At 37.2% G+C, this 24,300-nt stretch overlaps 1 protein-coding gene across 3 annotated transcripts in view; it reads left to right on the top strand.

The window, feature by feature from the left end:
• THSD4 (thrombospondin type 1 domain containing 4) overlaps nucleotides 1–24,300 on the top strand; it is a 334,612-nt gene that overhangs the window by 290,178 nt on the left and 20,134 nt on the right. For all 3 annotated transcript variants that reach the window (XM_075045410.1, XM_075045411.1, XM_075045412.1), the window contains 6 exons: nucleotides 5,150–5,325; nucleotides 9,098–9,194; nucleotides 10,125–10,367; nucleotides 15,759–15,888; nucleotides 17,614–17,818; nucleotides 20,366–20,539. In XM_075045410.1, the coding sequence (XP_074901511.1) occupies nucleotides 5,150–5,325; nucleotides 9,098–9,194; nucleotides 10,125–10,367; nucleotides 15,759–15,888; nucleotides 17,614–17,818; nucleotides 20,366–20,539 (1,025 nt within the window). The remainder of the gene's footprint in view (nucleotides 1–5,149; nucleotides 5,326–9,097; nucleotides 9,195–10,124; nucleotides 10,368–15,758; nucleotides 15,889–17,613; nucleotides 17,819–20,365; nucleotides 20,540–24,300) is intronic.

Raw genomic sequence — 24,300 nt, 5'->3', positions numbered from 1 at the left:
TTCTAATAAGGAAATCGCCAATTTGAAAAAGTTGAGTGAAACTTTTAAAAACTGGAACACCAAAACTCACCTTAGCTGTTAAATTAGCTATAGCTGAAGGGAGAGGACAAAGAGGAGTGACTGATTTATGCCAGAACAGCTGGGGTAGTATATGGTAAAGAGCAGTGCATTTTTTTCTGTGTAAGATTCTCAATTTACTGTTACATACTTAAAAGTTTTATTGAAAGTTTTGATACAGGCTGGATGATGTTTTTCATAATAATAATAATAATAATGGAGTCTTTTTTACTTGTAGCCTAGCTTTGACATATACTAAGTTCACATCTTTGTATATTTTTCTAGTTCTGAGTGTTGCAAACTTTTTTGTAGTTTTGTTTTGGTTTGGTTTTTTTAATACATCTGAGAGTATGAAGTGGTCGCTAACATTCAGTGAGCTAGAATCAAGAAAGTTGACTAGATTGAAAAACACAATGAAAGGGAACTATGGTAATGCAGTTATTTTTAAAGTAGTGTAGAGATGGATTTTTTAATATTCTGGTTGTAGTTATGTAGTTTAAATTAGGATTACAAAAGTTACTCTTATAAACCATCAAACATCAACTTCTAACTGGAAATACTGACCTTGAAAGTGGATGCAAGTTCATTGTTTACAGAACTTCAGTCTGTTGCACCACTGCATCAACTACCTTTGATGTAAATTATCTTTCACTTTTTTTTTCCCCGAGTTGTAGGGAAGGCTGTATAGAATTGTTGAACAGGAAGACGGGAGCTGCAAAATATCTTTAAAAGGAGAGCTGTAAGCTGAACTGTAGAAAATTAATAGTCTTCAGATACTTGAAATACAAGTCTTAATGTATGGCCTATTGAGATTTTGCCATCAAATTGTAGACCAATCAGAAGTCTTGATCAGAGTTTGTATCCTGAAATATTACGTACCTCTAGTGCAAAACATTACTGAAGGCCACTGTAAACAACACGGTTTTAGTTAAGAAGGATGAATGATAGATGAAATCAGCTACAGACTATATGAGGAATTCCTCATGAGGAGTTAATGGTAAAGCTTTTCGTAATCTTTCATGCTTTGGCTAAAAATATTAGCACCATAAAAATTCTTCAGGGGGCAGAGTTGAGGTGGTAGCTGCAGAGTGATCAAAACATAAAAGAGGCACATTTTCCCTTTTTATGGGGAGGCCTCTTTCTGACCTGTCATATGATGGATTTGAAATGAAAGTTTAATGGACTCTCAGTTTCTTAGACAGCCATCTTTCTACAGCTTCAGTACTAACAACAATTTAATCTTAGCCAGCTCTCTTTTTTTTTTTCTGAGCTCTTGAGAATTCATTTATTTTATTTGTTTAGCAGCAGTATAAGAAAAAATACTCAGATCATAAAGTTAAGGAAGTGTTCCATATTAAAAAACAATGTAAAACCAGTCTCCAATAAATTTTGCAGAAGTATTTACTCCACAGTTGTTTGAATTAAAATGTAGCAAGTGTAAATAGCATGTAAACAGTGTGAATGGATTTCATATTTAACCTATATCCAATAGTATGTGAGCTGTAATTTTTCCTCCCAGCACTATGTGAGTAATGATAATGCCACTTTCATGGCTGATGTTGTATAAAATATTTTTCAACTAATATTCATGGTATAGAGACTGTTTTGTTGATGTGTCAGAAAATTAGACCTGGGAGGCAAGTGGATGTATGATAGCTCTTGGGAAAATAATCATGTAGCATTAAATAAAATAAAATTTCAAAATGCGTGAATGCATTTTTACAGGGTCTGATCCAGAGCCATTAATGTTATTTAAATTTTTTACTTCAGCTGCAAGCCAAATGCACCAGGTTCTTGATTATGCCAGCTGTTTTAGTGCTCTACTGGGAGTGATACAGGCTAACTTTGCTTTCCTTCAGAAGTCCAGAAAGGTGGGAAGCTGTCCACCATGACTCATGCCTTCTGAGCTTATGTGGGTGCAGCTCTGTCTAGCCACTCAGATCCACTGAGTATTTTACATAGGGAGAAGTCAAAGTTTGAAACCTCACCCATCAAGGCTCTTTACAGGGACAGGGGCAGTCCTATGTATTTCCTTGGAAGTAAAGACTGTCAACAATATGGGCTTCTTTCTCATAGGTCCGGAACTGGTGGTAGCCAACTGCTTTATTCCTTAACCTTCCTCCATCGTACATTTTGTCCAGAATGATTAAAAAAAAAAAAATCTTTACAGTGTAGAAAGTATGGAATGTAATAATGTGAAGTCTTTTAAATTATCTACTTCTATACCCATTCTGTTCAGTTACTACCTTATTTTCCTCTTAATGAAAAACAGATGCGATCTTATTAAAAAAATTTCTTGCACAAACTGGGATACTACTAATAAAGACTAAACTAATTCATATTTTAAATTTGCAGGTTGCACACATGTTCTCGTATCACTTTGAAAAAGTAGGTTGCCGAGTCCTTAGCCTCTCTAGAGGAGTGACTGTATCGGTTTAGTGCAGGGATGACTAATAAAGCCCATACAACTGCAGTTCAAATCTGTTGTTAGTAGTTAGATAATGTATCAGTATTGCATACCTCTGTTTCTGCATGTATTATAAGGCAAACTAATGCAAGCTGACTTGAAATCACAAACATAACTGAAAATTCTAGTTGGTTGAGGCTTGAAGATTGATAAAGTCACCCACTTTGTCTAATGAACCATTGCTTTTTCATTAACGAATAACAATGGTAAGGACTTACAAGAGACATAAGTACATGATGGTATCTAAGCACTATTTACAAAATTTTTTAAAAAACACAAGTAATCTTCTATAAACAATTTCATCAATATTAAGTGAATTAAAAAGAGTTAAGTTATCAGCAACCACTTCCATAGGGGAAAAAGACTTTGAATCTTGCAACTTAACAAGGCAAGGACACTGATAGTGTCACTGTCCCTTCACCCAGTATGTTCTGTTCTGAGTTCTTCTGTGCTGTATTCTCTTTAAGCCTGGATATCAGCTCAGTCTTCTAGTAGGGTTACAGAACTTGCCCTGTGGATCAAGGTAGTGATCTGTCCAGTTCCTGTATTTTGTGCTGACCAACAGTAAGGTGTTTCATAAGATGCTGTAAGAATATACACTTGGCAAATAGAAAATAATCTGCTCAAGTTATAGGTCTCAGCCTAACATACATAGGATATTATGAAGTTCAAACTTAAATATCAGGATGTTCCTTTGCAGCTATTTACTTTTAATAATTAAAAAAAAATCTACCAGTCCAACCCTTTCTTGTATCTTATTAAAGTGTTCCCCTCAACAGTTTCTTGTTGGATTGAATCTGTGCCTATAGACACACATCATGTGAAAAGTATTCTTTTTGAATTTACAAACCTATTTTTCATTACTTTCCCTTATTTTTTCTTGTTTTGAATTGGAATAATTCATTTTTAATCCATATTTCTGTATTTATCTGCATCTTTATCTCTAACTATGGAATTTTCTCAATACAGAAGGTTTTCTTTCAACAAGGGGTACTCGAAGAGTAACGAAGTGATTGACATTCTGAAATGTGGCAGTAGTATTGCACTTAAAATAACTAATTTATATAAAAGAACAACAATATTTGCAGTGTGGTTCTCTATTGCTGTCTTTTTTTATTTTAACATAACATGCCTTTACATTGACATTTTGTGACTGTTTCTCACCACATGGTCACGCTGATGTTCTTCACTGAGAGGCCTGCAGCAAAAGCAGAAAGACTGCTTCTATTGATTAATAAAGTTAATTCAAATGTCTGGAATATGTAAGAACAATTTAAGTTTCTTCTCTAATGTGTATTACTTAGGAATTAACAGCATAAATTCAGTTTCCCATCATTTAGGCCATGCATGTAGGCTTTTTAAATTTTTCCCAGCAGCATAGTTATGTATAATGCTGAGACTATTTTAACTTTAGTATCGCAGTTGTGACAGGACAAAGAAGAAACAGTCTCAGGAATAACTGGCTCCTTGACCCTAAATTTTTATAATTTCAAAGTTTGTGCCTTGAATTTGCATTATTTGTGCCTTGAATTTGCATTAAAAAGTAAACTGCCGAGAAATATACAGCCAAGGTTATTAGTAGATTTTGTTGTCTGTTTTAAAATCTGTGTTTAAAAGCAAATTCTTTTATAATAACATTGAAAATCTGTGAGTAGAGCCTTTAAGGAAAGGGTCATGTCTTTCCTGTGTACTTAAACAATGTCTGATGTGGTTTCGGCCTCAAGATACTACTATATTTTAAAATATATAACTGTAATATTGCATAAAATTAGGCACATGTATGTGGGGAGCTTCTGACCTTAAGGACTTAAAATTATAGTCACATAGACAGGTAAGGAAGTAGGAACAGGAAGGAGCAGAAGCACCTAGAAATCAGTGACTTGCCCATGGTGACAAAGGGAATGCACTGCACAACTGGATATTGAATCCATATTTTATCCTTCCCTGGCTAGTATCTGATTTGCAAAGTCACTTTTCCTTATGCAAGAGATCCTACTGGCATTTTCAGAGAGCTTGTCATTCCAAACAGTGCTGCAGATCAGGGCTATGCAGATGTTCTGGCAAAAATAACTGTGTTCTGAAAAGGAAATGGAGGGAGTAGCCAAATGGCTTCATGAAGAATAACTGGAATGTTTGGCAACCCAGGATATTCATGTGTCCCTAAATTGTTTGGTGCTTCTGCACTGTATAACGTACTGATTTTCTATATATGCCTCTGTGTTTTGTTCTGTCTAATCACAAAATAGTCAATTCAGTGAGAAGGAAGTGGAGGAAAGCCACTGCCTTGGCATCCATGTATGTTCAGTGTATGCCACTGGCTCGCTGAGAGTCACATGACAACCTGTGAGAAACTGTTGGAAAAGGTTGCCAAGCTACCTTGGATTTTTCTTTCTTTTCTTGCAGCATAAACATACCAAGCGTTCGGACAAAGTTTTCTAAGCTTGGCGCTTTTTTGTGCTACTACTAATATAACTCTGTTCTTTTCAGCAGCCACACAGCTTTGTCCGCTGGCATCAGAGAACACCTAACAGTGTAATGCACCTTTGGGGATTTGATTGGGCACCAGTATGTGAAGGTGATTTCCTCTGATCAAAGTCCTTGTGTTTCTGTCCCCATCCTCTGCAGCATTGCGGAGTCGATCAGGACGGTCCATCATCAATGGAAACTGGGCAATTGATCGACCTGGGAGATATGAAGGTGGTGGGACAATGTTCACTTATAAACGCCCAAATGAAATCTCCAGTACTGCAGGAGAGTCATTTTTAGCTGATGGTCCAACAAATGAAGTCCTTGATGTCTATGTAAGTTTCTTGTATTTAATCTTCCTGATGGAAAAAAACTGTTCAGTTCATTGTTAACATGCAACACATATTGCATTCAATACCAATACTTTATTACTGTTTTGTTCCTTTAATTTTGAAACTGTATTTTTTATATTTTACTATTGCTTGCTCTTGTTCCCATCTTGCTCCAAGTCATAGGAAATCTAAATAACAATGAAGCCTTTTTCTCTCAGACTTTACTGATCCAGCAAAACAAATTTTACTTGTTCAGTAAAATAGAGATAAAGCATACAAATATCCGGGGGTTTTTTGTGAACTGGATTTTCTCTGGATACATTCCTACTCAAGAAAATTTAGCATAGTTTAATTTTACAGTGAACTGAAGCAAATACCTAAATCAGACAAGGCCTCTCACAGAGTGATATGGTCTCAATTTTCTTGAAGACAAACGTAAGTCCAAAAAACTGTAGAATGTAGGATTTGAAGCAGGGAGATTTTAATACAAAGCTGTGCTAGGAGACCATAGATAATAGCCATTTGAGAAAGGATGAGAGAAGGCAAATTGTGGCTAAGGGGGGAATTGTATTGAAAAAGCTGGTTACTTCAGATGGGACAGGTTTTTACAGATTATTGAAATAAAAAATGTAACTGGGATTGATTACAACTTTTTCAAAGATAAATGGTGTGTTCTGAGATTATACTTTCACAAGGTAATATTCATTCATTGGAAAAACTAGGTTAACTGGTGATACGGTTGTTTCATCCAGCTATGGCTTTTTTGCCCTTAAGTGCAATATGGAGTGGAAAAGTGAGTGTGCTGGGTTATTTCATTGAAAAATGAGTAGTAACTACCCTGATTACTCAGCTGGGAAATGTTAGATATTGGCAAAGTTATTCCCCATCTGCTATATGGTATCTTAATAAAGCAATGTAATAATTATGCAAACATTACTTCTTTTTGGATAATTTCTGATTGATTGTAATATAAGACTGGCAAAAGCCCAGAAGATTAAATGCTTGGCCTTGTAGATTCTGCAGTGCAGAGTCCCATGTTTTTAAAATACATGTGTCATTGTGTAGTTACAGGATGATTTGAGCTGAGGTTTGGTCTTAAGTTTTTATTGTCAGCTGATTAATGCCTAATACCTAATGAGCCAGAGAGAAAAGGATCAGGAAATGGATTAAACAGATATTTCCAAAGTAATACCATAAAAAAACTTTAAGCTTAAATTTATCATATTTTAATGTTTTAGTTGAGGCTTAGTCTCTTTTTTTGCTTTTGCAATGCATATAAGAAAGCTGGCATGATGAGCATAGCTTTATCAGTTTTGCTCTGTGGCTGCTACTGTGGATTGCCACATCTAATTTGACTGGACTCTTATCTGAGATATTTCTTGTAGATATGAGGAATACTACAATTCATTATAACCTGACAGTTTCATGTATTTTTCAATATAGTGTGAGAAGATAAAAATAGATAGTGCTAGATGTAAGAAAATCAGTCATCGGTATGACACAGCCTCTGTTACCGGTTTGAAATTTGTAGCTGTGCAGATACAGATGTCTTTTTTCAGACTTTGTCGTGCAGTTCCTGAATCATGTAATTCTCTTTTCATCCATACTCATGATCTTTATGCTGTGTGTAGAAAAATGAAGAGATTTGCAGATGGGAACTCCAAATGGCTTTCTGTTCCTTTTTTCTGAGATCATGCTGTCTTTCTTCCACTCTAAAAATTTAGAGAAAAAGCTTTCTAAGTTACAGCAGGTTATAACTAGCAAGATAAAAAGAGATGCAAGTTTTGTCCCAGTGTGTAGTATACGTTGCTACAAAGACTTAGGTGCACTAAGTCAAAGCAAATCTATTGTATAAAGCCAGGTGTTTTCCTGCAAGAAAGCTGTGACAATATATTCATAGGAACTTCATCAGTTAAGCTCTTTATAAAATGTGCCTGTCAGTTGTTTTGAGAAATGCAATGGGAAAAACAGGAACCATTGGAAAGCTGTTCCTGGAAACATCTTAAGAACAGGGTCCTGGTTCTGGAAGGTGGGGCGTACTCTTCCGCTGAAGTCAGCTTCACAGTGCTCAGTTCTCTCAGGACCAAACACAAAGAAGGTGTATTTTTTGGATAACAAAGTGACATGGGAAGGACCAACCCTTACAAAAAAATATTACAGGCAATGCATTATTAGATGGTTCAGAAAAGTGAATGATCTCTGAGGGACAGAGTTAAGAGGAACAGCTATTATGTTTGGCAAGGAAAAAGTGATTTTGACACAAGGAAAAACAGAGGTCTGAATCCCTAGTTGGTGTTAATTGGTGTGACAAATTTAGCAAAACCATGACGCGTAAGTGCGCTCTGCTGGGTCATAAAGCCATTGGCATAGTATGACTTTGTTCTTTCTGGCCCATGATTTGTCAGAACCAAAGAGCTAGTGCAAGCTGGTGTTTGTTTGGTTTTGTTTTGTTTTTTAAAAAAAAGGTACTTTAAGTTATAGTGTAATCTGAGGCTTCTACCAGACCAATCCCCATAAAGAGTTCAGGACTTTTAGAGCAGCAGTGTTAGTAGAAGCAGTACTAAGTAATCAAAGCTAAACTAGTGAAATTAGCAGCTGATGGCATCCCTGCATTTCTAGCATGAGTATGCTCAGGCTTTCAGCAGCAGCAACGTAATACAAGCCAGTTGGGTATGGAGTGTGCTGCTAGCAGTTTTAAAAAGCTTTCATAAAGTCATATCTTGCTCAGCTCTTATTATGCCTAACTGCTTAAACAAGCATACAAGAAGTGGCACAGACTTTCAGAGGCGTGCTCGTGTCAGCTCACATGGGCTTGTGCAGCAGTGTTCTGAAACCACTTGGCTTCATTTTCACATTTACAAGGAGAAAAGCTTATGGTTCCCGCCTGTGTTTCATAAAGAACACTTTGATAGAGTTGTTGTGGCTAGCTGTAAAGCAGTGGGAGTCTGTCTGCACTTACATTACATCTTCATTCAATTGAAAATTAACATGGAAGGATGCAGGAGGGTTGCATGGGTGCTCTTCAGATGCTGTAACGAGTATGGGCCTTTGTAGTCTTTTAACTTGATCTCTATTGAGCAATGCTTATGGTAAGAGCGGCATAATGTTAGTAATTTTAGCTAGTTGATTGTTGAGTCTCCATTGAGTGGTGCAGAGGTAGCTGCACAGTGATGAAAGGAACAGTTTGATTTGTGAGATGGTACATGCAGAATAACACGTATGTGCTGTCTGCCTGTGCTCGGTCCAAGTTCAACTGATAAACCTTAAAAAAGGCAGTTGGTTAGATTTGTAGATTGGGGTCTGTGGTATTTCTTTTTCTCTGATTTATTTCTTCCTTGCTTATCTTTCCTCAGGCATGTGTCAAGCTCCTTCTCTCTGAGAATGCGTTGGTGACCTTAGGACCGTCTTTTCTGCTGCTGAGGCCTGGTGTGAGCCTCTGCTGCCCACGCTGGCGAGAGGCGAGGCTGTGGCTGGTGCAGCCCACAGCTGCACCTTGGCCCCGAGCATGTCAGTTTTACATTTTTCAGAGAAGATTTAGAGAAATAGTTTCTCTGCCATCACAAGCTAACTCTGTTTGCACACATAGTAACCTGTATTTTCTTATTTTTTCCAGAAATAAATACCTTTTTTGCATTTTTTGAGACAGTCATTAACCATTGTTTCTATTCTGACCAATGATAAATAATGTTACGTAGTTGATGAGTTCAAGTACATATTTAAGCATTAGCAATATAACAAGTGGAAGAAGTGAATATATGGGTGTTTTTCTTTTTAGATGATACATCAGCAGCCTAACCCGGGTATACATTATGAGTATATCATTCCAGGAGACAATGTCATTAGTCCTCAGTTGCTTGCTCACAGGAGGCCAGGTAAAATGCCACTATTTCCTATTATTAAACATATTTCATTACCCAATAAGCTAATGGAGAAATTAATACTATTAAATTCAATGTAAATGCTGCCACTGATGTGGGAGAGGCCCCGAATTTCACCCTATGTGTTGGAAGAGAAGTCTGCCATAGATTTGGTAACTTCAGTGAATTAATACTGGCAGGGATTATTTATACTGTAGCAGGGAATCTGTTCACATATTTCTACTTCCAATTTTGTTGTCATACTAACAATTTTGTTGTTAAAATGTTAACCATGGCCTTGCATGAGCTGGAGTGTTGTAACCATGTCTCAGAAATGAAATAGAACATGAGTTTTCTCTTCAGAGTTTGAGATAATTTAAAACAATCCTTTGCAGTTTCTCTTTCCTCTCCCAACTGGAGAGGATCAAACACAAAGCTGTTGCCTCCCCAAGCTAGAATATGGACAGCTCGTGCTCCTGACTGAGCTGTGGATATGTCTGTGTGTACTGTATGAAGTTCTGAAGGACAGTAGGAAATTTGCAAGTGAGTTTGGACCTATTTTTAATGTTCATTACTTGCCTTGACAAATTTCTAAGTGTGTTTGCAGTCTGTAATGAGGAGCAGCTGTGCTGTGACATGGGGAGGCACAGAATACAGAGCATGGTACAAAAAAAACTTTGGGAAATTTTGACACTGGGTGCATTAATGCTACAATGCGTTTGGAGATTCTTCAATTTTTCATGTATTTGCTGGCTGAGACTTGGTTGTCTTAGTTTAAAACAACACAATCTTCGCAGGACACTATTAGGAAGTCTCTGCATAGCAGATTAAAGCTGCTTTCAAGTTTAATGATGCTCCAGTTGTGGTTATTAGTGGATGAAAACATAGACTGATATTTGCAAGTGAGGCTCATTATTTTACTTTTTTGTTATTGTCCATCATCAGGGGAGCCCTTGAATGGTCAGTTAGGAATGCCAGAAAGTACAAATCAAGAGGATGAGGATTTGCACAGGGAGACAGACACTCTCACTGGACAGTCAGCTGGAGCTTTTCCAGTTATTCAGCCAGGAAGATTTCCTTCTCATCAGCCAGAAAACCAGGTGCCTGCTGTGCAACCACCAAGACAAAACCGAGAACACAACTGGAAACAGATTGGAAAAACTGAGTGCACTACTACATGTGGGAAAGGTAAGTGCTTCATACAACATGCACAGAAAATAGATGACACATGGGAGGATTCCAGCGTGGGAGAGGAGAAGCATTGAGAGAAGAAGCAGTGTGACTATTCAGCAGCTCTTGTATGCACAAAGCATTGCTGGACCTGGTGTTTTCTGTTATCTTACAAGGAAAAGACATGTCAGTACTACTATGTGTGCTTGTATTTAAATCAGTAGAAACAACAAAATTAAAAATAATAAATACAAAGTATGTAAACTAAAAGGGAATATATGGCATTTGCCTCTGAAGGAAATATTTCGGGGTTTTATGGCAAGCTGCTCTCTCTCACACCCTTGATACACAGCTGCTTTCCTCAACATTCTTTGGCATCCGTTATCCTTCCATTTGGCCTCTCCAGCTTTGTCAGATGCACCCTCAGTGCTTTTTGTGTCTTTGTCAATAGTTTTCTGATCTTTACGGCAAGGTTTCACAGGGATTCCATCAGCCATATCTTTGCCTCATTGGATGTTCCTCATTGGAACAGCAATAATGTGACTTCAGAAAACTGAGGTTTTCATAGGGGAGAAGTGTGAAGGAAGAGGGATGGAAAAGGACTGGTAATTAGTGGGCTTTTGGGATGTGATGGATACACTACTTTGAGCTTGCCATATTAATCTTTGCCATAAGACGTTCACAGTGACCACAAATTCAATAATGCATAGCACAAGCAATTATTTGGCGAATAAGTTTTTTGTGATAGTAGAAGTGAAATCTTTTGTACTATACCTAGCCACCCATCACCATACCTAAAAAATCGCAGAGCTTTGAGATAAAGACATACCAGGGAGGGAACTCAGCTGATCGTCACCAGTTCATATACACTGAGAATGTTTGCTTCCTAATTAGTTTGAGAGGAAGCTTTGCAAATTGGTCCAAGGCCAGATGAGTGTCTATGTTACAGCTACAGATAGAGCTAAAAAAATCCAGCAATATTTATACCAGTCAAAATTGCTTCCCAATATATTGAGAAAACTTTTTTCCTTGGAGAAATTACTGCAAAAGTGTTAGAGCTAAAATACAGCCTATAAAAGTCAGAAGACTTTTTGTGGAGAAAAGGAGGGATTGTAAACCAGAATTGTTTTGGTTGGCATTTAAATACACTATGTGCCGTTAATAGAAGTCATATGGGCAGAATCCTTAATTGCACCTGATTATTGTTTAGTAGCAATCAGTGAGTATCGCCTGCTGAGTGTCTGAACTATCATATACGCAGTGAATTTTAGTATCCAAATAAGGTAATTTATGATGCAGTTGCAGGAACACATCAGGGTAAATGTCTTCTTCCTTTACATTGTAGAAGTCGGTTGTATTTCCTGTGGACCTTACGGACATTTGAACATAGTTCTTGCCATTTCTTCGGTGATCTAGTAGCCATTGGCAGTGGTATTAATGAAATCTGAGTCAAAATGATGATAGCAAAATTGTAGGAAAACAGAATTCGAAGGATATCTTTCAGCTTCCTATACAGCTTAAATTTAGTCCATGAAATTCAACAAGAGAACTGTCAAAAATTAGTATCTCTTTTCCCGTAATTTGGAGAACATGTGTGTGTTCTGATTAAGATAAATTCAAAAGAAATTGGACCTTGAGAGTAGGATCCTGACACTGTTGAGACTGTATGAACATTCCTTGTGATCTTGGTGTGAGAAGCCTATGTGAATCTCTGATGCCCATAAGGCATTTCAAGTCAAACTAAGTTATATAGGCTGATAAAAAATGGAGTGAAAAAATCAGAAAAAAATCTTGTGCTATTTAAGGCTTTATTTTCATTTTCTATGATTCAATATAGGACACTTCCTTCTTTTTTCTTTTTTCCATGTTTTCCTTTTTTCTGCTACTTTATTTCTTCATGCAGAAATGTAGATGATACATGGTCTTTAATTTTCTTTTTTTTTTTTTTTCCCCAAAATGAACCTGTCAAAACTAAATAACTTTAGAAAATTTTAAGTTGGAAGAAGAAAGAAAGAAATATTATTTTTGTGCTACCTAAGGAAAAAGGAAGGATAAATTAACAGTTTTGATGAAAAGCTGTGAGATTGCAAAGCACTTTTCAGTAAAACTTTGGCTTGGAAAAAATCTAGTATCATTTTTTTAAGAAGTGAAAATGCTTCCTATGAGAACTGCCACCAACTCTTGTCCCAGATTTCCATTTAAGATGACTGAGCAAATAGATCTGCTAGAATTTGGACAGTGTGGAAACTGCTACTGCATCCTGTCAGGGAAGTGAAGTGAAGTAGCGTGTTATCCCTCTCTGTTGTCCAGAGAGAAGAGGGCTGGTGCACTGCAATTCCTCCAGTCCTGGAGCCAAAGGAACTTCCTCCAGATTTTGTCTGAAAGATCTTACAGGAGGAGTACCTCACTTCATCTTCTTTGAGCACAACCTGTCCTTAAAACTGTTATCTACACCTTGGAAATTTTTTGGGATAATTTGTTATCAGCCATGGCAGCATGTTTGTTACTTTTTTAAAGGAGAATTAGAAAGGAGATTAAAGAGTGCAAACTGCTGATTTTTTCCTTAGGTTTCAGAAAATATACTAGCTTTTTCTGAAGTATTAATGTAAGTTAGCTGGTGAGATACAAAGCCTTGCTTTTGATAGAATTAAATTCTTGAACAAATATAACTTCAGTGGGAATTGTAATTTAAATTTTCTATCCTGAAATTGAAGTGTGCCAGCCAACAGTTACCATCAACTATGGCCACCCTTATTTTATTTAAAGTTATAAAGTTATAATTTAGAATTACTACAGATCTCTGGTGCAATATTTTTTTTAATACATAGCTGAATGTATTGATCTCCTTTCTTTCTATTTCTTGATCACAAGTATAAGTTACCTGCTGGCTGCATGACAAAGGAAATTGACTTCAGTAAACCCAGGATGAGATGTTTCAATTGTTAATCACAAAATATGATAATACAATTTAAAAAATTATTTAGCAGTTACCATTAAATCTATAGAGGTTTTGAGCTCCAGGAGGTAAAAACCATGGAGCTAATTAACCACAGATCTTAGACAAAGGCTGCAAGTTCAAGTGGATAGTTAGAAATGGAAAGCTGGAGAAAACTGATCTTCAATCCAGTGTCCTAAGACTTGTAGTGTCGATAATCTTACGAATCAGTGTCACTGACAGTGCAGGATTTAGTAAACCCACATTTGAGGTACGTAAGCTTTAACTGTTATAACCTAGCCCTTTTCTACTCTGTTTTTAGACACAAATACCAACTAAGATGCAGCCGAGTTTTCTATGCAAATTGCCTAGGTCTTCTAGGCAAGATGGGACTTCTTTTTGCCTTTGACTCAGAGGCATGGCAGTTTGGTTTTTGTAAATGTGCAGACATACATTTTGATCTAAGGAAAAGAGAAGTTAATTTTGCGGCAAGATGAAGCTACTGTACTGTTAACTTGTGCCCTGCTTCTTCCTATCTTGCCAGTAACATGTTAAAAAAACACTTTTCTGCAATCTTTCTGATGCATGGTCTAGAAACACCATTATATAGGGTGCATTCCTGAGACAGTGGTAGCTTTCTGAGATAAACATAGGTGTTTCAGACAAGAGCAGTGCGAGTGTGAGCAATATGAGTTCTGTTGAAAAAGTGCTTGCTTAAACCACCTGAATTTTGTTTTTTATCTCATTCTGTTTCTGATTGCAAACACTGAGAATTAGGCATTTATGACTCTGTCTTTAGGTTGTACACTATATTTCCCCACATTATGAAGTATATTGTTAATATCAAGGTCAGTTTTACTTAAAAAAATCAGCCTTATTCAGAACAATCACACATCATCCATGCATTTCAAAGGCAAAATGACAAACAAGAAATCTGAGAAGGAAAGCATTCCAGGAAAAGGAGGAAAGCATTCCAGGAAAAGTTTGTGGGAAGAAATGTAAACTGTGTATCTGCTTGTCTGGTTGAATAGCATTCCACTTGTGCTTATTTCATTCTGTGGAAGAAAGTTAGGTTCATCCTAAGGAAAATGTTTCTCTTTGAGTTCAGAGTTACTTTTCCTGTTCGTGTTTTTTTTTTTCTCTGCATAATTCTGAGTATCTGCACTAATAAGGCTTCAATACCAATAAATAATTAGTCATTTGGAGTTAGTTGTTGTAGGATAGCCTAAACCAACTAAAATCACCCAATTTTTAAGTCAGTGGGTCTAGCTTCAAGTGATTGAACTGGCAGTTGTGGGTTGTACAATCAGACAGTATCTCTGTACTCCTCCAGGATCACCTGCCCCTGCTTACACCTCTTGTACTTCTTTTTTATGTCTAAGTTTTGTTAGGAGCTCCTTGCTTATCCATGCAGGCATCCTGCCACCTTTGCTTCATTTCCTACTTGTTGAGGCAGACCTTTCTTGAGCTTGGAGGAAGTGGTCTTTGAATATCAACCAACTCTCCTGGACCCCTCTTCTCTGTAGGGCTTTATCTCATGGGATTCTTCCAAGCAGATCTCTGAAGAGGTTTGGGTCTGCTCTTCTGAAAGTCAGGGTTGTGGTCCTGCTTTTTGCCCTGCTTCCTCCTCTCAGAATCCTGAACTCATGGTCACTGCAGCCAAAGCTGCCGCTGATTTTCACATCCCTGACTACTTCTTCCTTGTTTTTATGTATCAGGTGTAGCAGAGCACTTTTCCTGGCTGACTCCTTGATCACCTGGGTCAGGAAACTTGTTAATGTACTCCAACTTTTCACTTAAAAAATACAAGTAGGCATGTTAGCACCTTGCTCTTTGTCATCATTTTGGTAGTCAATTTGCAATAGTAATAGAAGTAGAGTTCTGTCTTTCTGCTCTAGCATGAAAATTATTTAAAGACAGAGCATTAAATATGGAGAGTAGTAATTTTTAGTGAGTCTGTAGTCTACAGTAATGTTTAACTTGTAAGCTTTATGTTATGAATCTTTTCAAAAAAACAAGTAAAGTGAATAATATTCTCATGTGTTTACTCACCACATAACTCTAAAGTAAGGAGGCTCAGTCTATTTCCAGGAGCACAACAGAATGAGTGCTAAATTTTTCCTCCTGTCAAGCCTGTGTTGTGGCTGCTTGGCTGCATTTTTTTAAATTGTCTGAATACTTAGTGTTTGTACTCTCTGCACTATAAAGATGTCATGCAAACCAAGGAGCATGTATTGTCAGCCTTTCCTACAATGCCATGCTGTACTTTCTGTATACTAAGGACGTCACTTTATACTACAATGGAAACAGTATAGCATTCAGCTCTCACTTATATTTGGAGATTTTGGATAAAATCTTAGTCTATGTTTCCTGTTGTTAAGTTATGCTTTTCCTTTCTGCATCAGTGTTGGGTGCTAGTGTTATGACTGCAGAGTGTTTTGCAATGCATCGCCTAATTTTCTTCTTCATTTCAGGGTCACAGTATCCAGTTTTCCACTGCGTAAACAGAATCACTCACGAGGAGGTGTCTGAGAGTTACTGTGACAGCAGCACCAAACCCATTCCAGAAGAGGAGGCCTGCAACCTCTTCCCATGTCCAGCTTTGTAAGATACTACAATTTAAGTCAAGTGAAATAAGCCAATGTCACTGAGGTTTTGCATGTGAAAGAGGCTATTCTAAGTAGGAAATTAGTTTGCACTTCTAAGTACTATGTACTTGTGTCATAAAGTGTAGTGGATATTTTTTCCTTAGTTGTTGGTGGCCTTCTTCCCCTTTACAGGGATCAATAGCATTCAGAGAAGACAAAAGAGAGGTTGGCAACAAGTGAGCGTAGTAATTTCTCAAAATTTCTGTGATTGTTCAGGCATACACACTATATGTGGTCTCTCTATGGGTACATTTTTTTCAAGTGACAGGCTTCTGCATATACCTGTCTAAAGAAGAGGCTCTGTAGGTTATATCACTCCACATTGGATCAGTGTGAGATAGTACCCTCCTGTTCATTCCATGGTGTCATATTTAAGATGAGGCTGACAGTGCTCACAACAACTCTCTCATAAACATCACCTCTCTTTCCTGCAATTCAGTAGTTCTTCAACTTGAAGACTGGATTCTGAAGTGGTAGTCCTTGTTTCCAGCACACTAATACAACCAGCTCAGGTGTGATTTCCTTCTGAAAAGACACTTGCCATCAGGACACTGTGACTTAAAATTGCCCAAGCAACTTCTTTTAAATAGTCAAAAAAAAGGGGGGGTCAATTCATCCAGGGTGTATACCAAGAAGAGAAAAGGGTTAAACCCAGTTGCTATTGTAGCAACTTTATTTCAAGTCAGCAGCTGTATTTTCCATCTCTCTTGTGGTTACATTCTTTAGTTCTCTTCTAGCAGCAAGTGGCCACTACTTATACCATGAAGTTTCTAATGGTGTAAGTGCTGTTACAGTGTTAGAGATGCCTGACAAGCAGTTTCCTGGTGTACATGAGATACTCAGGAACTTTTGAAGCCGATTGCTTGGAGATGTCTTCTCTTACCAAGCATTTTTCTCACCTTTTTCTTTCTAACAACTCATATTAATTCAGCTTCATTTGTTTACACAGGGTAATATCAAGAATATAAACAAAGCTGTGTAAATATTTATTAGAAAGAATACAGAGATTTTGGTTGCTCTCCACAAGAGTTCTGCAATAAAATGTGTGAACAATTTGGATACTTCCCTTAGTTGTGTATGTCTTCATGCTTGAAATGAAAACTGAAAGGGGAAAATTATATGTTTATACAAAAGTGATTAAATAAATACAGTAAAATCTTGGAATGAGAAAAATACATCTAAGGATTTTTTTCATCTCTAAAATTAAATGTATTCATTCATTGCTTATCATTTGCTATTTCAGTTTTACTGATGAATGAATGCCTGGATGCATTATGTGATTTTTTTTTTTTGTATTGTCCTTTTTTAGAGCCTTTACTGAAAAAAAATTTTATGCAACATATCTTAAATTTTTGGGAAGTGTCATTAGAGCAATAATATATATTATAGATAGATTCTTTAAAAAAAAACCCTAGCTATTAGTGGCTTAATTAATGTTTGTAATGTGTCTTGAAACCTTGAATTGTGCAATCTGTATGTATGCTTATTATTATCAACCACTACAGGTAGATTGGTTACATGTATATAACATTGTCTTCATAAAGGATTAAGTTATGCATGCAGAGGCGTGTTATTTTGTAAGATTCTGTACCAGCGTCTGAATCATGTCATCTGACTTCTGTTAAGATTAGTATTCAAGAAATCTTTACTGAAAAAATACATCATTTTTTTTTTTCTTTAGCTGGGATATAGGGGAGTGGTCTGAGTGCAGCAAAACATGTGGCCTTGGTATGCAGCATCGACAGATCTTATGCCGGCAAATGTATGCCAATCGTACCTTGACAGTTCAGCAATACCGCTGTCATCACCTGGAGAAACCAGAGACAACCAGCACTTGCCAGCTGAAGATCTGCAGTGAATGGCAGATTAGGACAGAGTGGACTTCAGTAAGTACGATTGATTAATGTGGGGCATAAAACCTCAGAAAAGAGTAAGAGTTTTCTTCCAGGTATCACTAATCAAACGTGAAATTTGTTTTTGTTTAAAACAGGGAAGTGTAATGTGAAAAGCCTTGGAAATATATGAATCTTAGTTCAAGAAAACCCTGCTTGATTATGACCATTAAAGTTTTACTGTTAGTAACCAGAAAGAAGCTGAAGAAGAGCGATTGTGTAGTACAAAACACACAGATGTGCGTGTACAGAAGTACACAAGCCTTCTGAGCGCTGGATTTTTTTTTAAATACTATATGAAGTAGAGTTGAGATGGTCCTGATAGGTTTGCCTGCGGTGGCAAACTTACTGCTCTTTCTCATAGCATGTAGAGTTTAGTTCCAGGAATTATTTAACCTTATTTATATATTAAGGATAGAGTCAGTAGTTGCTGTTACTGTAGTTGGTTTGAGGCTATGCCAAGACTTTCAGATTAATGTGGATGGTACAGTTTTGAGCCTTAATTTCTGTGTTGCTTACAAAAGCCTGACAACCATCCTAGATACTTTCATGGCCACTGTGTGAAAGAGAAAATATCCTGGTGTATTAGGCATAGTGGTAAACAAATCTCTTTCAGTTAGCTCTGAAACAAGCAAAAAAAATTTAGAGTTGCTGAATTATGTGGGTGGATAGACAGTGAAAAATTCTAGCTTAAACCCTCAACTTAAACCTTTTTCCTTTCTGCTGAAGTGCTTCCGTGCTCCTAATTCCCCCAGCCTGTGCTGGAAGGCATGTTGCAGCACACAGTGTGTTGTGCATGGGCTAGCTGCACTGGCAGTAGCAGGACAGCTTTCCATCCACACAGTCACAGTAGGCTAAGAGTCATGCAGCAGATTTTGTGTGGCTTTATAGTGGGTCTTTCCCCACGGTAAAGTCTATGTGAGTTAACTCCCTCAGTGGCTGCATTTCTGAGGCTGATGGTGGCTTTGTTACCTTCCTAGTCATGAAGTATCTGTGATACGTTGATATATTCCTGATAAAAAAATTAGAAATACCTAGACAGACAAATGTAAAGACACATTGGTTGGTTAATTCATTATTCATGATGAATTAAAATCCATCTGGAGTTAAAGGACAGTAACATTTATATTAAAGGTAAAGTTTTGATTGGTTTATTGTGTTGATGATGAAAAAGGGGAGCTGGTTTTGTGTGTTGTTACATTTTGAGAAGTATTTCAGTGTACAGAGCCTCTAGGCATGTACTGCATATGGTGAATCAAGCTAAACAAATGCTTTAGAAATTGCAGCTGGTTGAATATAAATATAATTCCAATAAAATTCTGTGATTAATTTCCTCTTGGAAGTAAAATTAAAGTTCTTGGCATGAGGAAGATCCATCATAAAGAAAGGAGCAATTGAGTTTGCAAACTGGTTTCAGTAGAACGTTTATTTGTGTTTGTGGTTACTGAAGTACAGTTAGGTTCTCCCTTTGGAGATAGGTCTGTGATCTTAAAAGTAAGCCCATCTTAAGATTTTCATGTGCTTACCATTTTTTTCTGAGATACAAATGTCAAAAACTTTAATCTAAATCTGATTAGAAAATATGGCATTGTGGTAATTTTAAGTTTGGAGGCAGCAGACTAGAGTTCGAGAGTGACTCTGGACAAATAGCCCCCTTTATGACATAAGCAATGCAGTAGTTGTTTTTATTAGTATTTTGCTATTTAATGACCTCACACATCTAGGCTGGGTTTTGGCCAGTATTCTAGAATGAACAGTTGAAGAAATGGCTGCAGTCTGAAGATGAAGTCTGTGAGGTATCTTGCTGTAGGGAGTATATATTACATGATAAATAACTTTAACATGTAAATATAGTAGACATGATTAAGCATTCAAAAGCAGGGAAAAGACAATGAGGCTGGCTTCGGAAGCTCTGCTCAGTACCTTTGTATGCAGGTACTGCAGTCTTTAATCTTCAGATTCCCAGAGATTTCCCCCTTGAATTTTAGAGTGTTTACAGGACTCATCAAAACATATCATGCATACACAGCAGAAAATTATGTTCCCATCTTGATTCATGATCTGGATGCTTCACATCATCAGGCAGAGATATCAGATATCAGGCAGAGATAGCCGTCAGCACTCTCTGAGGTTGAAGAAAAGAGGGCAGGAGAAGGCAACCTTTACTTCTAAGAGGGATTCAGAAGTTGTGTTGCTTTGCATTTCTCTTGCTTCATATCTGCTTATAGGTCAAGATCAAAATTCTGCAGAATATGTCAACCTGCTATTCAAATACCAGCAGTTCATTTTGATAAGCTGCAGCATGGCCTGTAGAAGACATGTTTTCCAAATGTATCTGCATAGTATACTGTAGAATTCTACAGACTGAGAATATGATTTAAAACTACTAATGTGTTTTTTTTCCCTATTCCTAGCAATCTAGAGTAGTTCTATAGCTTCTGTGGATGTCTTAGCAGGAATAATTGAGCTCTGCATTCCCAGCTCCCCCATATACCTCTGCAGTTCTTGCATAGTCCTGATGCAGCCTCCCTTTTGTTACAGTGTTCAGTGCCTTGTGGAGTGGGGCAGAGGACCCGAGATGTGAAATGTGTCAGCAACCTTGGAGACATTGTTGATGATGAGGAATGTAACATGAAGCTGCGGCCAAATGATATTGAGAACTGCGACATGGGTCCCTGTGCTAAGAGCTGGTTTCTTACAGAGTGGAGTGACAGGGTAAGGCTTCTTATTATCTTTGTGCTGCCAAATCTTCTAAAACAACTTATTTGCATCAGAATTTAAAAATACACATCTGTACAGCCATAAAAGGAGTGATCTTATTTTCTGTGTTTATCCTTGATCTGTTAAACAGGCAAGAGCAAACAAAAAATAATGATCCCAAGGGCATCTTGAGTTTGTGTTAGATACAAGAATGCACAGAAAGGGCAAGCGTGCGGGTACATGGCCAAACATCTGGATTTAGAATTGGCTCTGTGTCTGAACTTCCCAAAATACTGAGTGTGCTGAGATTTATTATTCTGCCTTGCTTAGCCCTGAGTCTCAAGATTCAGACTCTAAAAGTTTCCCTACTGTTTTTTTAAGGGATGGAAGTTTGAGGCCTGATGTCTGGGTTTAAGTTCAGGACATTATCCTATAGCTGTGAAAAGAGGGGAACAACTTCATAAACTCAGGCAAGGTTGATTCAGGCTTTTGTACTTTGTGAACATGAATGGTTTTTTTTATTCTAATGAGTCAGATTCTCCACATGAAAGCAATTTTAAACCAGTGGTGATTTACCTTGTTTCGTGATTGGGCTCAGAGTTGTTGTTCAGTAGTGATACTTATATGATTTCATTAAAAGGCTTACAAACATGGGCTAAGAAAAGCCTGGTATTTTGGTCCCTCTTGTGGATGCTGGCATACCAATTTCATCTGTAGACAAGTTGAGCCTTCAATCTGTAAAATCCTGATTGCATTTCCCTTTTCTTTGACTTGTTGTTTTGGCAGACAAATAGTATAATTTATCATCGAAGCTGTAAGATTACATTCATAACTTCACAGATTCAATATTTAGATCATTTTGTGGTAGTATCTCGGAAAGTTAGGAATGTCTGGCTCATAGGTTAGGCATTAGTTTGGACACTCAGAAGGTTTTCCACGTTTCAGATGCAGAGAAGGAGGAGGAACTTCACAAGTAGGACAGGTACCTGGTATGTCACATAATTTTAAAAAGGCTGATCAGACTCTTGCTACAATTAAAGGCCTGCAAAATTTTCAGCCTCCAGACAACTCAAATAGATTTTATGAAGAAAATAAATTATACACTAATAAATCTTTGTGGTTGTCATTGGAACTTTTTTTTCAGTTGTTATTCACTCAGTGTACACTCTGGCATAGCATGGACAGAAAGTTACCAGGTAAAGTACAGGTATTAGTGCAAATGGTGAAGGTTTTGCTGTAGGGGAAATGACAGTGCCTTTTTTTCTTTTTTTTTTTAGCTTGTAGACCTGTTCTTTGTACAGTGCTATTAAAGTGGTGTTTTACAAGTAAGAGAGAAAAATGAGATGCCCTCAAAGACATCTTTCTTGAAAAAGCTGGCCCAGCTACTATCAGTGCAGTTCCACCACATAAAGCACCTACATTCCAGTGAAGACTCTAGCATCAATGTTTTCTTCATTATTCTACATTGATATTTTGTCCTCTGCAGAATTAGGTTTTGTAGCTGAAGGTTATGACTGTAGAATGTTATTATGCTTATTTATATGTATTAAATGAGACATAAAAGTGAAGCAGGTAATGTGGAAAATGTTGGAGTTTTTTCTTACCACAAACGTTTTAGGGTCAGAGAGTAAAGAATGGATTTTGTTACCTTCTCAGCTTATGTAAGTGTACAAATTAATTTCTTCCAAATGCTTGCTACTGTAGTTGGCATTATTCACCATCACTTCTGCCAGCAGTGGGTTTGGAGTTAAATTCACAAAGAGAATGGAAGGAACAGCTTATTTCAGGAAAAACATAGATTTGGGCTAGAATGTGCAGAATCTTCTAAGGTTGACACATACCTTATAACTTGGATGTTCAGAGATGTTTAGTGGCAGTGATTCCAGTGGAAGTCAGTGGAATATAGGAGTAGTCAACAGCTTTGCAAAGTCAGGGCTTTAGCCATTAGCTTTCTTATTGTGCCTTTCAGGGGCTGTTTTTTAGGGTCAGAAGTCTCTCACTGTAGAGGAGTGTGTTTCTACTGAAAGACAAAAGGAGAATTCTGACATGGAATAGAAATGGGCATTCCCAGGTGTATGGACTTTGCATGTGTAATTTCCCCAAACAATTCTTTAAAAAGTACTTTAAGCCAAGCCACACTTCAGCAATAAGCATAGATCAGCGATGGGCAGCCACAAATGGTTCAGATAAGCAGCCAAAAGTTCAAATGCTTAAAGAAAGCTTATTCAAACCTCTCGAGTCTGCAAAACTGTGGTGGAAATCTCACAAGAACAGACGTTCTTTGTGAGATTTATTACATGCCTACTTCAGGTCCCAGCTGGAAATACCACGGAACAGTCTTTCCCATTGTATTTTGACATTTCAGCTGTGGCTGGAAATAAGAGGTAAAAGAACTTATCATAACTTTTGAGAACGTTGGAACTTTGAAATGGTTGAGTTCAAACTTGGTTACAGCCATAAGAGAAGGCCTGGCCTGTACTTTTCTGAACCCATTTTGCAAACACTTAATGTGTACTGTTGCACATCAGCAAGTACAGATTTCCAGAGGCCTGTCAGAGATCAGTTAGGCACACACTTTCTCTTTCAGCAAGGGATATATCAAACTTCCATGTCCGGATTTATGTGATGCATGGGGCATTACAATATAGCCTTGGTTAATTAGCGAAAAAGCACAGTAACATAAAAATTACAATTGTCTTTGCTGCCAACAGATGTTAAATTTCAGGATTTGATAACTGTGATATATATTTGTGCAGAATTTGACAAGGGTATTCTTTAACCCAGGGAGACAAAGAGATGAATAGTCACAGCTGAGTTTTAAGAAAAGGACAGGATCTAATTTAGGATTGGTGGAAAGATTTGGGGTTTTCTTATTTTACTGAAACCTTGCAAAGTTTTAATTGATGCAAAATCATGTTAGTTGCCTTCATTTTCATTAATGGTTTCTGTGGTTCTGAACTGGAAGATTATATCATTAAATTTCCCTAAATATAGCTTCTACAATACAACATATGTGCACTTAAAAACCTGCAGAGCATATACAGAGTTGTTTGTAGTTGTGTCTCCTTCCCAGGGTGGGCTATATGTAGGTTTACTCCATAAATAACACTTGGCTGCCTTCTCGCCATGTTCTCCCGTCTTGTTTTCCCACAACATATATTTATGTATTTTATGGCCCACCTGTTTCCCCACCATGGCATTGACCTTCTTGGATTCAGTTACTGCACAGACTGATTCTTTATACATATAATTAATCCTAAGTAATTAAAAAAACCTCCATGTTCCTAAAACAATACAGTTATTGATATGAGTTATTTTGATAAACAGGTATCAGAGTCCATTGTAGGTATGTTACACACACACACACTTTTACCTGCAAAGCTCATGAGTTGTGTAGCTACCATGCGCACGCTGGTGGAACAGTAAAGGAAGGAAGGAAAGCAATTCATCCTTAAGAAACAAACCCTTATTTTCTGAAAAGTATATGCTCTGTTATTTGTCTATGAAGTAGACTAAACATATATTCTGATATCTCCCAGGCTCGATCCTGAGAGAAACAGAAATTTTTACTCACTTCAGTGGGAAAGATTACAGGTTAAAAGTCTCTAGCAGCAAAGTGAGACTCATCTTACTTTGTATGTGACTGTCTTTACATTTATTATTCTATCTTGAGTATAAATAAGATAATTAACTTAAGTTTCATGGCTCTGTCTTCTACATGATCTTTAACCCCTTTTGATTGTAGAGAGTCTGGACAAACTTTTGTGATATTTTTA

Source organism: Buteo buteo, chromosome 13, assembly GCF_964188355.1.
Source record: "Buteo buteo chromosome 13, bButBut1.hap1.1, whole genome shotgun sequence".
NCBI lineage: Eukaryota > Metazoa > Chordata > Aves > Accipitriformes > Accipitridae > Buteo > Buteo buteo.
This window is presented reverse-complemented; position numbering and strand designations above follow the sequence as displayed.